Source organism: Crocodylus porosus, unplaced genomic scaffold (genome assembly GCF_001723895.1).
Source record: "Crocodylus porosus isolate Cpor-Errol unplaced genomic scaffold, CroPor_comp1, whole genome shotgun sequence".
Lineage (NCBI taxonomy): Eukaryota > Metazoa > Chordata > Crocodylia > Crocodylidae > Crocodylus > Crocodylus porosus.
Genome location: NW_017728932.1, coordinates 16,178,926 through 16,191,966, shown reverse-complemented (window position 1 = coordinate 16,191,966; position 13,041 = coordinate 16,178,926). Strand labels below are relative to the sequence as shown.

General features: G+C 38.4%; 1 protein-coding gene across 4 annotated transcripts in view; it reads right to left on the bottom strand.

The window, feature by feature from the left end:
- Nucleotides 1-13,041, bottom strand: part of NCOR1 (nuclear receptor corepressor 1) — a 98,909-nt gene that overhangs the window by 63,578 nt on the left and 22,290 nt on the right. For all 4 annotated transcript variants that reach the window (XM_019545761.1, XM_019545762.1, XM_019545763.1 and 1 more), the window contains exons 3-8: nucleotides 11,662-11,798; nucleotides 9,487-9,682; nucleotides 7,469-7,651; nucleotides 5,888-6,001; nucleotides 3,178-3,234; nucleotides 2,880-2,932 (exon numbers count right to left, since the gene is read on the bottom strand). In XM_019545761.1, the coding sequence (XP_019401306.1) occupies nucleotides 2,880-2,932; nucleotides 3,178-3,234; nucleotides 5,888-6,001; nucleotides 7,469-7,651; nucleotides 9,487-9,682; nucleotides 11,662-11,798 (740 nt within the window). The remainder of the gene's footprint in view (nucleotides 1-2,879; nucleotides 2,933-3,177; nucleotides 3,235-5,887; nucleotides 6,002-7,468; nucleotides 7,652-9,486; nucleotides 9,683-11,661; nucleotides 11,799-13,041) is intronic.

The following is a 13,041-nucleotide window of genomic DNA, read 5'->3' as shown; positions in this document are numbered from 1 at the left end:
GCACCTACATTGAACACCTTCAGGAGTAAATTGGATGCTTATCTTGCTGGGATCCTATGACCCCAGCTGACTTCCTGCCCTTTGGGCAGCGGGCTGGACTCGATGATCTCCCGAGGTCCCTTCCAGACCTGATGTCTATGATGTCTATGAAATCTATAATCTAACGAGCCATGGTAGGGCTTCTGATCTGGATGATGTTAGACAAAAAACAAAGTTACGTATTCAAGCTGACTTCAAACCAGGATACTACCCCATTAATTAACATGTGCCAACGTAAGCTCCTAGCATTTGTCTAATGTGTACTAACTACCAGGAAATAACCTTAACAAATCTTAAGATGACCACACATTAAAATGTGATTACTTGTCTACAATAATTCTTCTCCTCAACTGGACTGCCTCCACATAGCTACACTCGTAAGAGTGATGTGGCAATATGAGAGACTAATACAACGAGTCTCTTTGGAAACCATGTCAAGAAAGAGAACATAGTTTAAGCAAACATCTTTAGGCTACACTTGCAACTGCTTGGTCCTACAATACAGGTGAAAGAGAATAGAGAATACAAGAATCACAGAAGACAGATTTATAAGATTATTCTCATGTTGCCTAGGACACAAACATTGTCTTGCCAACAGTAGCATCATGCTATTGTACTCAGCCATCAAAGAGTTGGGTGTACTAGAAAAGCAAATGCAACTTGAAAGGAATGCAAACCTTGTTTGGTAGCCATACAACCCTGGAATAACACATGATGAGACAGGAATCTTGAAAGAGTATTTTGGAAAGAGGCACAGGTTGCTTTGTTACAAGTTGAAGGTCACACTGTTATTCCACAACATCCCTAGAAACGTGGAGCTAAATCCTTAATCATTTTGATGCAACCACATGAGCATTTGACATCTCCCTTTATTTTTTACCTATGATTTTGTGTGAGGCGGGAGGGAAGGCATCACTGCCTTCCAGTAGAGAATGTCAGTACTGAGAAGGCACGGCACTTGAAATGATTGGGCACACTAAAGAACAAGCTGGATAAAATCTATTTTTAATTGACAGTTTTAGTTAACACATATTCTTTCACTTTGCTTTTTTTAAAGAAAACAAAATCAAACATGATTTGTGAGAACTTAATATTGAGGCCTAATGAATTAAAATCTTTTTAATTAAATAAAAATATTAAAGTACTGCATGTATGCTGACAAAGTTTTAAAGAAAAGTTAAACCACTGAACTGGGGGAAGGCATTAGCTAAGCTCTTGAAAACAGTGTTTACTGAAGGGATAAACTAGCTTTTCACAGCTATAGTTTCACAGTTAGTAGGGTCGGAAGGGACCTGAGCAGATCATCAAGTCCGACCCCCTGCCATGGCAGGAAAGAGTACTGGGGTCAAACAACCCCAACAAGGTGTTCATCCAGCCTCCTCTTAAAGCCCCCCAGGGTAGGAGCCAGCACCACTTCTCTTGGAAGTTGGTTCCAGGCCCTAGCCGCCCTGACCGTGAAGTCGCGCCTCCTGATATCTAACCTAAACCTACCCTCTGCCAGCTTGTGACCGTTGTTTCTAGTCTCCCCTGGTCGTGCTTGGGGGAACAGGGACTCCCCCAACGCCTGCTGGTTCCCTCTGACTAGTTTGTAACAGGCCACTAGATCCCCCCTCAGCCTTCTCTTATTGTAGCCTCCTTTGCAGGTGCAAAGTGCACATTTCCTTCATTTCATAGCCAAGTGCAACAACAGTTCATCCAAAACTGAGAAACTGACTAAGAGTGGAGGGAACCCCACCTCCTCCCCACAAAACAGGAAAGCTCGTTTTCCTACTCCACGCTGTGAATAAAAACTAGGTATGGGAAGCTCTAAATAACATGCTCTAGATCTTGTTGTATTCTTCAAGAGCAAATCCATTAAACAAACAAACTAGATACTTCCTTTAATAAAACTATTTTAAATACAAAATGTTTCAGTGTGAAAAGGTTATGTATCCAAAACATTTAATGCAGCTTTCCTTAAATTGAACTTGAATTTCTGCCCAAAATCAGTTTAACTCAAGCCACCAATAAAATGGCCATCATTCATCAATTCTTCATATAATATATAAATTTAAAATTTCAGTAAGTGGATGCTAGGCTAGACAGTTGTTTGAATGTTTATATCATGCATCCTCCTGTGTACTGGGTAACTGATTATGTACGTTCTGGGTTTTTGCTTGCTGATCACTCTGTGTTTATACTGGTTTTGTTGTTGTCTGGTTAAACAAAAAACAGGAAGAGGCACCTAGAAATAAACAGGAAGCAATAAGAGGTACCCTTCCGCATCAAAGTGCTATGGGTAGAAAGATGGCAAAAAATTAATGAAGATTAACTTGCTTCTAGGAAAGGTCAGGAGTTCACTTGATGTTGCTAAATTCAGTACGTCTAAACTAACAAATAATGGAGAAATGCAGAATACAATCACAGCCTGTCACAGAAAGTACAACAGCATTGTACAACAAAGAGAACTCCTATTTTTTATTACCAGTAGGGAAGGTTTTAGAAGTTGCTAAACATGTTCAAGGAAGAAAGCGACAGTCTTTTTAAACTACTCTGGTCTTAAAGTTCAGTTCTGGAGAAAATATCTTTTACAATGCCTAAAACATTCTGTTTTTTGATTCCAAAGGGAAGTGTATTTCCTTCTCTTACAGTGTTTGCAACCTATTTGCTGCAGTACTGACTTGTATACAAAAACTAGTACTTTAAAATGAATTAGAAAACTATAAACAAAATTGAAAAGGTCCTTTTAAGTTCAATTCTCGCTCTGTAACACTGATAAAGTAACAAAAAAACTTTAATTCTAAAAAAACACTGTTTAGCTCCATGACTTTTATGGCAAGAATACAAATTCCAATACTTACGTTTTGATGTTTTCATGGTACACCTTTGTGTCTGACGGCTGGTTGTAAAGTGGCTACAAAGCAAATTGGTAAACACATTAAAAACACTGGACTTGTTTCCACTCCAGTGAGTACAGAAGAACAAGATTATAAAAGGGTATTTTTTAAAAATTATAAAGCGCTGCCTACTTTATGTTTTCTGGTGCATTGCAACTCTACTGTCCCCCAGGCATGCACCCATCAGCTGATGTTTGAGATGTCCAGAAGTGGACAGGCATAGGGCCAGATACACAAAAAGCCAGAGGCAGGACGGACTTACTAGTTCAACTTTTGGACCAAGACCTTCAAAAATCTTGTGAGCTTCTTCTGCTTTTTTCTGTAAGAGATCAGTTTGTATAGTCTAAATAAATAGTAAAGCAGTTGCAAACATTAAAAATGCAAACTGGCAAAAATGCACAAGATCTTCCCCTGACCTCATCTGCAAAACTTCTATCCTTTCCATATTTAAGTCTGTCAGCCTACTTCTGCCATCCTGTCTGTAGCAAGTCTGGCAAATTCATACATACACTGTACATGGCTACACAATCTACTTGGTAACTCTACATTGCAAGCCCCTCTGAGTAGGAACCCTCCTCTTCTAAATGTAAAAAGTAAGCTATCACGCTGGAGGAAATCCTACACATACTTACCCAAAAAGGAGAAAAGTCCTCCATAGCAGAGAAGCATAATTTAGAAAGGCTAGCTTAAGACAACATTAACTCATACACCAAAGGAAAGAAAGGCAGATGCAAAACAGACTTTGTCCTACCAGTGCTTACTACGGAACAGCCACTACAAAACGTTCACTTATAATACGAAGCTATAAAAACAGTCCTGTTCCTAAGGAAACAGAGCTGAATTAGACTCTGCTATCTCTACCCATCCTTCCAAAGACTTGCTTTGGTAGACAGGCTAAGACTATCCAATACATTAATTTTAAGCCACGTCCTCCCTATAAGTACGTCTACATGAGGTCCCAAGGGGCAAACATGCCAGCAAGCGCACACAAAGCAAGACGAAAATGATTATTTTTAGAAAGAATGTTCTGCTAAACTTTACTACTTTTCTACATGTTACTCTAAACCTAGAAAACTGACAAACATTTTGGAATCCACAGCTGTGGAAAGTAATTATATATCAGGCAAATGTTATAGTATTACCCTGGTAAAAATGGTTTGCGTGGTTTGAAAACACATTTTGGGACTGAACTTTACCCCTGTTATTTCAGCTAAATCTTATCAAACTGGAGTTGAGCATTAAAAAAAAAAAGCCCCAAGATTTGTTCCAACACAGCTTCCAATTTCTAACCAAGTTAGTGAAAGAAAACTACTTTCTTGCACAACTGCAGAAAAAGTGATACCCAAACACAGATTATGTACACAGTCACAACATTTGTTTAGCAAGTGTTGTAGAAATAAATTCATAGTATCTGTACTCTGGATAACACAACTATTTGTATTGGGCATCAATATTCTTAGCTTTGCAGAAGCCCTAAAATAAACACAGTCCCTGCCTTGCAAAGTTGACCAAGTCTCAGCAATTTTAAACCAGTCACAATCAAACTCTTTTTCAGAAAACAAAGAGCATAAATGTGAAACAAGATTAAAACTGATTATTTAAGTTATGGTTTCTTGCTTGCTGATCACTCTGTGTTTATATTGGTTTTTGTTTTTTTAAACAAAACAGGAAGAGGTACCTAGAAATAAGCAGGAAGCAATAAGAGGTACCTTTCTGCAAAGTGTAAATAGTGCTATTCGTAGAAAAAATTAATGAAGATTAACTTTCTTCTAGAAGTCAGAAGTCCGCTTGACACTGTTAAATTTATTATGTCCTAACTAACAAATAATGGAGAAACATAAAATTGAGCAAATCTCAGTAATTTTAAACCTAGTTCAGTAATGCTTCATTTTTGGCATCTTCCCCATGGGAGACCACTTTGTAACCCAAGGAGCAAGTCAGGCAAAAGAAGACGCAGCAAAGGTGACTGACTAACTGCTCAATCATGATGTTACGCCCTCAACCATACGGCAAAAAGGCTTTCCCTGTCTGCTGACTGACACAGAAGGTAGAGTGGTCCAAAGCAACCTCAGCATGTGGTCATCAGTGGCCAAAATGAATGTATTTAAAAATCTCTGGCTGATAACCAGAACAGCCAATTAAGTTATTCGCTACACATATTCAGTCATTAAGTTTTGTGCGTGCTGCTTCATGGGACTTGGTGCATTGAGGAAATGTCAAGCACTATTAACCACATTAATAATTTACCCAAATAACTACCCCAAGCAAGAAGAAACCTTCAGGCACCCCCCTCCCCACAATCAATTAACCACAGAACTACGATAGGGTGAAAATGGACTCTGAGATGTCCAGGAAGTTTGGGGCCCAGGGAACCACAGCTGGTACAAAAAGGGCATTTCTCAACTCCTGTACCTTATTAGCCACTTACACAACACAAGTATCTCTTGAAGTTGGCCCCAATATTTCATTCTTACATTCATCTACTCTCCCAAACCATGACGTGTCAGAACTCAGATTTTATATAAAAATCATAAAGACCACATGACACACCCAGATTTACTCACCTACAAATTTAAACGAGACACTGTCAGTCAGCCCTGCCAGGATTTGTGATTAGAGGGAATTCAGATCAGATTCCCTGAGGCACTAAAACCATATCAAAGCACAAATCTGGTGAAGAGGGGGAGGAGTCAAAGACTCATTTTTCATACACTATTTTCTAGACACCTTCTGGGTTTAAAATATTTGGAGATGAGGAAAGAAAATATCATGCAAGCAATAACTTCTTTTTTAATGACAAAGTACTTTGACTGAAAAAAATTATCAAAATGCCCAATGTTAGAAGTGAAAAGGCTGCACGTATTTACAAAGGTGAACTGTGATGTAATGAATTTTGGCACAATGGATAAGATGCATAATCATGCTCAGTCAACCAACCTAAAAAAAATAAATACACAGAATAAAAAGCTTACCCGATTTTCATCGTAAATAATTTGGACAATACTGCGGTGTTTCTGTTCCACTGGAGGAGGGGAGACAGGCCTCTCTGGCTCTGGAGGCTTAGCAGCTTCTTCTTCAAGTTGTTGCTAAGAGACGAGAGAAAGAAAATCAGCCATCCGCACCATGTTACCCTAACCAGTAATTAGTCACCAGAGATAAAATATGCATGTGATCAACAGTTTGCTGTGCTTGTCATTTCACTGTTTAACTTGCAAGGTATGACGGATCAGGGTTTAATGCCAATGGGAGATTTTTAAAACTGCGTGCACACGAATATTAGTGAAGTCACTCTTTCTAAGTCTGAACTGTCAAACAACCAACTCAGTTTCAAATGACTGATATTTAAACTTTCAACCAAAAATACTTAAGTTACACAAAATTTTGCAAACTTTCTTGCAGCACAACAATCCCCAAATGTGGTAAATCCAACAATATGCTAGAATAAATTATTTTAAATTCTGGTTGTCAACATCTTTGCTATCCTAAGAGTTACTGTCATCCTAAAATTCCACAGAAATATACCCATTCTAAAATGACACTTTATGGCAAAAATAAAACACAGAGAGATTTAAAGGGAATCAACCAGCCAGTTAATTGGTGCTTTTATTTTTCACAGCAACTACACTTGTGTGTTCCTTTCATCTCAAAGTATTTCTATGTACTCAAACCGATGCCAACTTCATCGTTATGCTTTAATAGCCTTCCCTTGTACAAGCCAGAAATACACAATAAAAGAATAAAATACATTCCAAGGTATGACATATCATGTTGTAAGATTACATGAAAAAAAATCAGCTTTTAAAACTTCACAAAATGCCACATGAAGCATGTTCACGTACCAAGTTGGACTGAGTCTAAAGCTTAAGCTTACTGAAATTCAAGGTCACACACACACACTTTTTCAGCAAGGAATTTGCTAATAGTCTTATTATCTGAATATTCACAAAAAGCTGTGACACCACAGTAGGTCATTCATTTTGTACACAAGAAAGGGAGAAAGTGGCCAAAAAGTAAGTGCTCCTACATCAGTACCATGTCAAGATGGCCACTGACATGCTCTTTTGTTGATCTAATTCAGGTTGTTTTCTAGCTCATTAAAATGCAAGGCTGATTAATTCTTGCAGGACCATGACACAAAACTGGATTTGAAAACTTACTCACTCACTCTGTTGCTAACAGTCAAGACAACTTTACAGCAAAGTGATTAATGGAAAGCTGACTTTGATAAACTATACTACAATACTGGGGGGTGGGAACTGGGGAAGTAACATAGCGGTAACAGAGCTGGAGATTCAAATCCTACTGAAATTCTTCCATTTCAGTAATTTATTCTTAACATTTCAGGATAATTTTTACCAGGACGTTGTAAAGAGGGTAGCATTTATGAACCGGAATATTACACTCAATCCATTTAGAGGTTTTAACAGACCACAAGTTTAGCCCATACGTTTTAAAAAAGGTGTTTGGTTCATTTACTTCGTATCTTATTTTAACGTTGCCCTTTGCAACAGAAAGAAACAGTAATTGTAATTGGTATCCAGGTGCTTGCTTACTTGCTTCTTCTTCAGTTTAAGGATCTGCTGTTCCACCTTTGCAATTTCTCGATCTACACGATCCATGCTCTGTATAAGCTCTTCCTTCGACAGTTTTGAAGGTGAAGCATTCTGGTCCTCTCCACATGGCTGACCAGGGATGGGAGAAGATGGCCCTTCATGCTTGCCTCCAAAAGCTGGTTCCTAAAATAAAATAAATTGATAAAAAGTCAGCTGCATGGACTTATCTTCACACGTGGTAGTATGCAGCTAAAGTATTGGTAGTTCTCAAACTGTAACTTAACCAGATCTTTCAACTGTATGTAGTACTGCCTTGTACATCACTAACACCGTGATAGATCTAAACAAATGCCTACAGTTCTGACAATATTCTGTTTTGGGTATTTTTCATAGTAGCTAGGGTCAGGAGGGACTGAACAGATCATCTCGCCTGCCCCCCTGCCACAGGCAGGAATGAATGCTGGGTTCACAAGACACCAGACAGGTGATCATCCAACTTCCTCCTGAATTTGCCCAAGGTAGGGGCAAGGACCACTTCCCTGGGAAGCTGGTTCCAGATTTTGGCCACCCTACCTGTAAAATATTGCCTTCTGATCTCTAACCTAAACCTATTCTCCATCAGCTTATTACCATTGTTCCTTGTCACCCCAGGTGGTGCTGGGGACAAAAGGGCTCTACCTATTTGCTGTTGATCTCCCCTGATGAGTCTGTAATTTTTACTTGATGGTGAGCTAGCAAAAGAGAAACTGAAAATGTATACCCAAATTATTAAACAATAATAGTTGCCTTGAATTTCACTCAACCCTGAATTAATGGGAATAGATCAGGAAGTTACCCTGTTAAAATACATCCTAAAAATGTAGCCACCGTTTACATTTCAGCAACAATATGTTAGGGCCTATCTTCAATTTTGCATGCATTGAACATTTGAGTAAACCTTTGAAGTGAAATATGATGAAACCCTGAATGTAGCTATGACTAATTTGGAAAATGCATCCCTCATTCAAGCCAGTCTCAATGAAACAAATTACGTGCTTTAGTTCGATTTTCCTTCAAGGTACTTTTAAATTGTGTACAACTGAGAAGGTGCATGTCAGTATAATACTTAGATAAAAGTCATTCACATTTAAGTGAAAACATTACACTGCATGCATCTGCTTGATTCTTCCAATCCCACTTTGATCTTATCTTTACAATGCAGCAGAGCAAGTTATTAAGAAATCACATACTGACATGATTTCCTAACTTTAGTTCACACATATTAGCTGTACAAAGATTGTGAAAAGCAGAATAAATAAGGCAATATAAAAATATACTGATTTTAGAAATCTGGTGCCTTTTACCTGTTGAAACGATACATACAGAGGCACCACAAATAATGCCTTGATTTTCTTTAAAACGATAAGCACCTGGCACATTCCATTAAACTGGGAGCTCAGCTCATTCAGAAATCATGTGCAAACATGCATTTTGAAGGTTTGTAAAGAAAAATTTAAAGAAACTGCTTGAAAGCTTGGAGTGTAATTCTGGTATGTACAAAGTTCTCTGCAGTCCCATTTAAATGAGAGGAAATATGGGTACTCAGCAACTTCCAGGTGAGGTTTGAGTGGCTTTCTCTGGCAAGACCCAGTGATAGAAAATAGTAAAGAATCTAGACCACGGTTCTTGAAAACTTAAAAGACTGGTTTAAGTTACATGTTCTACAATTCTACACTAGAAACAATGAACCTGCAAACATATTATGTAACTGAACAAAATGCCTTTTTCCTCATCTTCAAAACACATGACTAGCAATAATTCTACTCTTAACTTGCACGCTGTGTGTGTTAAAAAAAACAGGTACCACATACTGAACAGTCAATATGCCAAATGTTGATTGCAAACTGTTCACCTTCTTGACAACTCAATTTGAATACTATTTTATTCACCACAGTAATCTCTGAAATAAAAACGGCCATCCAACTGAATTTTTAAGCTGTTAGACCATGCCTTCAGTATGACCATAAAAATCATCTTACCTTCTTAATATCTGAAGAGCGCAATCCCTCCTGCAGAGGATGTACTAAAGGTAGGACAGCAGCAGTACTGACACGCTGAAAATGGGAATCAGAAACTTGTTCAAGACGTGGACGCTTAGTGTCCAAAGAATCATGATCTGTCTGTGATGGACCTGGATGAAACTGCTGCTCATATCCAGTTCTCCTTTCTTGAGGCCTAAAATATGGAAGATTTTTTAAATGTACTTACTATTCAAGAGAACCCTATTTGGTGCTCAGTTTAATTCATCACCTTTTACTAAATCACTTAATATTTCACAGCTTAAATGGTGAGGAGACAAAAGTTTTAGATGTGTAATTCTAGACCACAAGCTTTTATTTTATAAAATAAAATATACCTATACCCCTGAGAGCATAAGATTTTTAATTAAAAAACTATCTATAACCAAGTTCATTTCAACCTACAAAAGGACAATTTAAAATAGATTTCCATCGCACTAAAGTAGTAACAGAAGTTTATGCCACTGCTAAAAGTGTGTTTAAAAGAAAGGTTTGGTGCAAAGCAGAACAAAATTCAGATTGGTTAGTTTAATCTTGCACTGCATAAGAACGATGGAAAGACACAGCACTTCAATTAGTTCATTTTTACCTGTTGAAAAAGTTTCAAATATAGATGAAAGCAAACAAAGATTACTTGGCAACTTGCTTCAACACTCCCTCTCTAATTCAGTTGTGACAAACACTCTAGCATTTCTGCTATGGAGTTGAAAGTTATTTGGAGATGACTCCTGGTCATTTTCTGAAGTAAAAGAGTAGCTTCATTAGATGCTTTGCACCAGTTCTCAAAAAAGGTCTCTCTCATGCTTTATCACCTATTCAGGGTATTTTACAGAAGAGATGTCAGTTCCTGTACTTTGCCAAGACTAGCAAATGAGCTTTGCACAATTTCAGATCAACGTTTGTACTTCTGTTACCTGATATAGGGTTTTCAAAAGGCCTTACAGCCACTCTTTTTTGGGGTAACATTAACTGAATCCAACTGACATCTTCAGGAAGATGAAAAATGAAGACAACAGGTTAATCCTTTACCCATGATTATGCACTTATTTCTGGGAATACTCTAACTAGCAGCCAGAGCCAGAGTAGTATTTACATAGTATTTATCACCAGAATAATGATGAGCAGTGGCTCCCTCACTACACTGTGACCAGAATGAGCAATCAGGTATGGCACTGGGTTTGAAGTTTAGTATATAACCAAGACAGAAAAGCAGTTCTCTCTCACTGCAAGGAGTAGCACATGCATAAATCTGTACATCAGAATGTAATTATACCTGTGAGTGAACAAAAAATTAAATTATACCAACTTCTCTGACTTGGCAAGACAAATTCATGGCAACAACAAGCTATAGTTCTAAACTCTACTTGTCCACAGTTAAACCAGTGGAACCAAAAGAAGCCATCTCTACTTATATGCAGGCAGAACTGGCATTAAAAAAAAAAAACTGGTAAAATTGTTCCAAAAGCAACCAATTCCAAATGGATGGTAAAGTGACTTCCAAGAAGACCAAATGACAAATTCCTTTTATTCTCCCCACCCCTCCCCACGGACAATGCAATTAGCTTGTATTCTTGCACCACACTTGGATGCTGCTTTCCTTGACAGAAAAATACTCAGTTACATATTCAGGTTTATGAATTTTATTCAAAAGGAATCTAGGAAATATAAAAAAACAATGTCGAAATAATGATGACTCTTAAGTGTTGCTGTGTAAGCCCCCTCACCCATGTAGCTCAGTGAAACAAAAACTTACACACTTTTGCCCAGAATATTCTTATAATACTAGTTTGTAATATGCCCTTGCGTTCTCAGTTGCTTGCTGAGAAAGCATTGTTGAAGGAGGTACAGGGAAAGTGAAGCACAACCATCATTTCCTGTCTGTGAACGAAACATCTCATTTGAGCCAAAGGGCTTGAGAATTATGCCACTCGTTTAAGTGAAGTAGGCCTATCAGGATGTCAAACAGCATAGCAGCTCAACACCTAATTAATGGAGAACATTAAGCATAAGACCAAGTTCTCAAGCAAAAGTTGTTGAAACTTTTTAGTTATAAATACACAATTTATACAGAAGTCTCATTTAGCTTGCTACCGATACCTTTTATCTTTAAACATTTTAAAGACAGGATGCCCTCACCTGTCAGAGCCCGGGTGAAATTCTGAAAGCAAGGAAGGCCGTCGCCGAAGCTGCTGCTGCTGCTGTTGCTGTTGCAAAAGCTGAGTTGCCTGACTGACTTCCAGATGAGAAGAACGATAATCAGGAACTGCAAACTCCTGCTCACAAAAATAATTGTGACACTTCAGCAAGAATGAACATTCAAAGACATCAAAGACTGAGCCAAGAACGCTAAAAAGTGCTAAAGGAATCATGGTTTCTGAATTATTCTTAAAAACCTTGCTACAAACCAACAGCTACAGTCTTAAAATGGCAGTTTTTCCATTTACCCAAGTAACAAGTTATTGAAGATTCACTGCAAAAATTGTTCCTACAATAGTTATAGAAATTCAAAGATATTTGGGGCATGCCACCACATCTGACAAGGGACTGCCTAGAGAAAGGGAGGGAAGGGGTCTGTCTGAAGCAGAGGCACAATAGAAGGGAAACAAAATTTGTGTCTCCACTCTGTGTGAAGGTCTGTACTCCAGACATGTCTGGCGGGAAAAACACAGATTGTATCTATATGCTGGCAGGAAAACACAGGTACTAAATTGCACTACTTTGAGGCTCAGGGCTTGACATACTTTGTCATGGACCAGAGCCAAAAAAACATTGTTAACCAAAGTCTGACACCAATGTAAGATCAGAGATTACAAGAACTAAAAGCTCTGTACCACCTGAAAGCCTGAGATCCCAGCTTCCAAATGATATGACATGAGTCCCTGGCGCCAGTAGTTCAAGAAATTAGTTGCTAGAAATACATAGGAAACAATTGCAAAGGTGCTAAACTGAGAGTACAATGCATTGTACTGCATGGATGCAACTGAGTTTTATGCGTTCTCCAGACGCATAAAACTTTTTCCAAATATGATTGGATATAATGAGAAGGAAAAATGCTATCATCTTATACTATAGCATAATACAGGATGCTCTTCAAACTAGCATCAGCACCGATGGGCATATGGCATTAAACCGCCCAGTTAACAAACTGCTTCCCTCCTTCTGTAGATCCTTTGACAAAAGGGGACTCCAAAGGCATTAAATAAAAGAAAAAAAAAAAACAGAAAGAAAAAAGATAACCGTGTAATTCACAGATCATAGAAGTAGGGTCGGAAGGGATCTTGTAGCTCTTCAAGTCCAACCCCCTGCCTGGGCAGGAGAAAAACTGGGCTCAAATGACTCCAGCAGGTAGGTATCAAGCCTCCTCTTAAAGACCCCCAGGGTAGGAGCCAGCACCACCTCCCTTGGAAGTTGGTTCCAGCTCCTAGCCGCCCTGACTGTGAAGGAGTTCTTGTGGATGTCTAATCTAAACCTACTCTCCAATAATTTGTGTCCATTATTCCTTGTTATGTGGGGGGG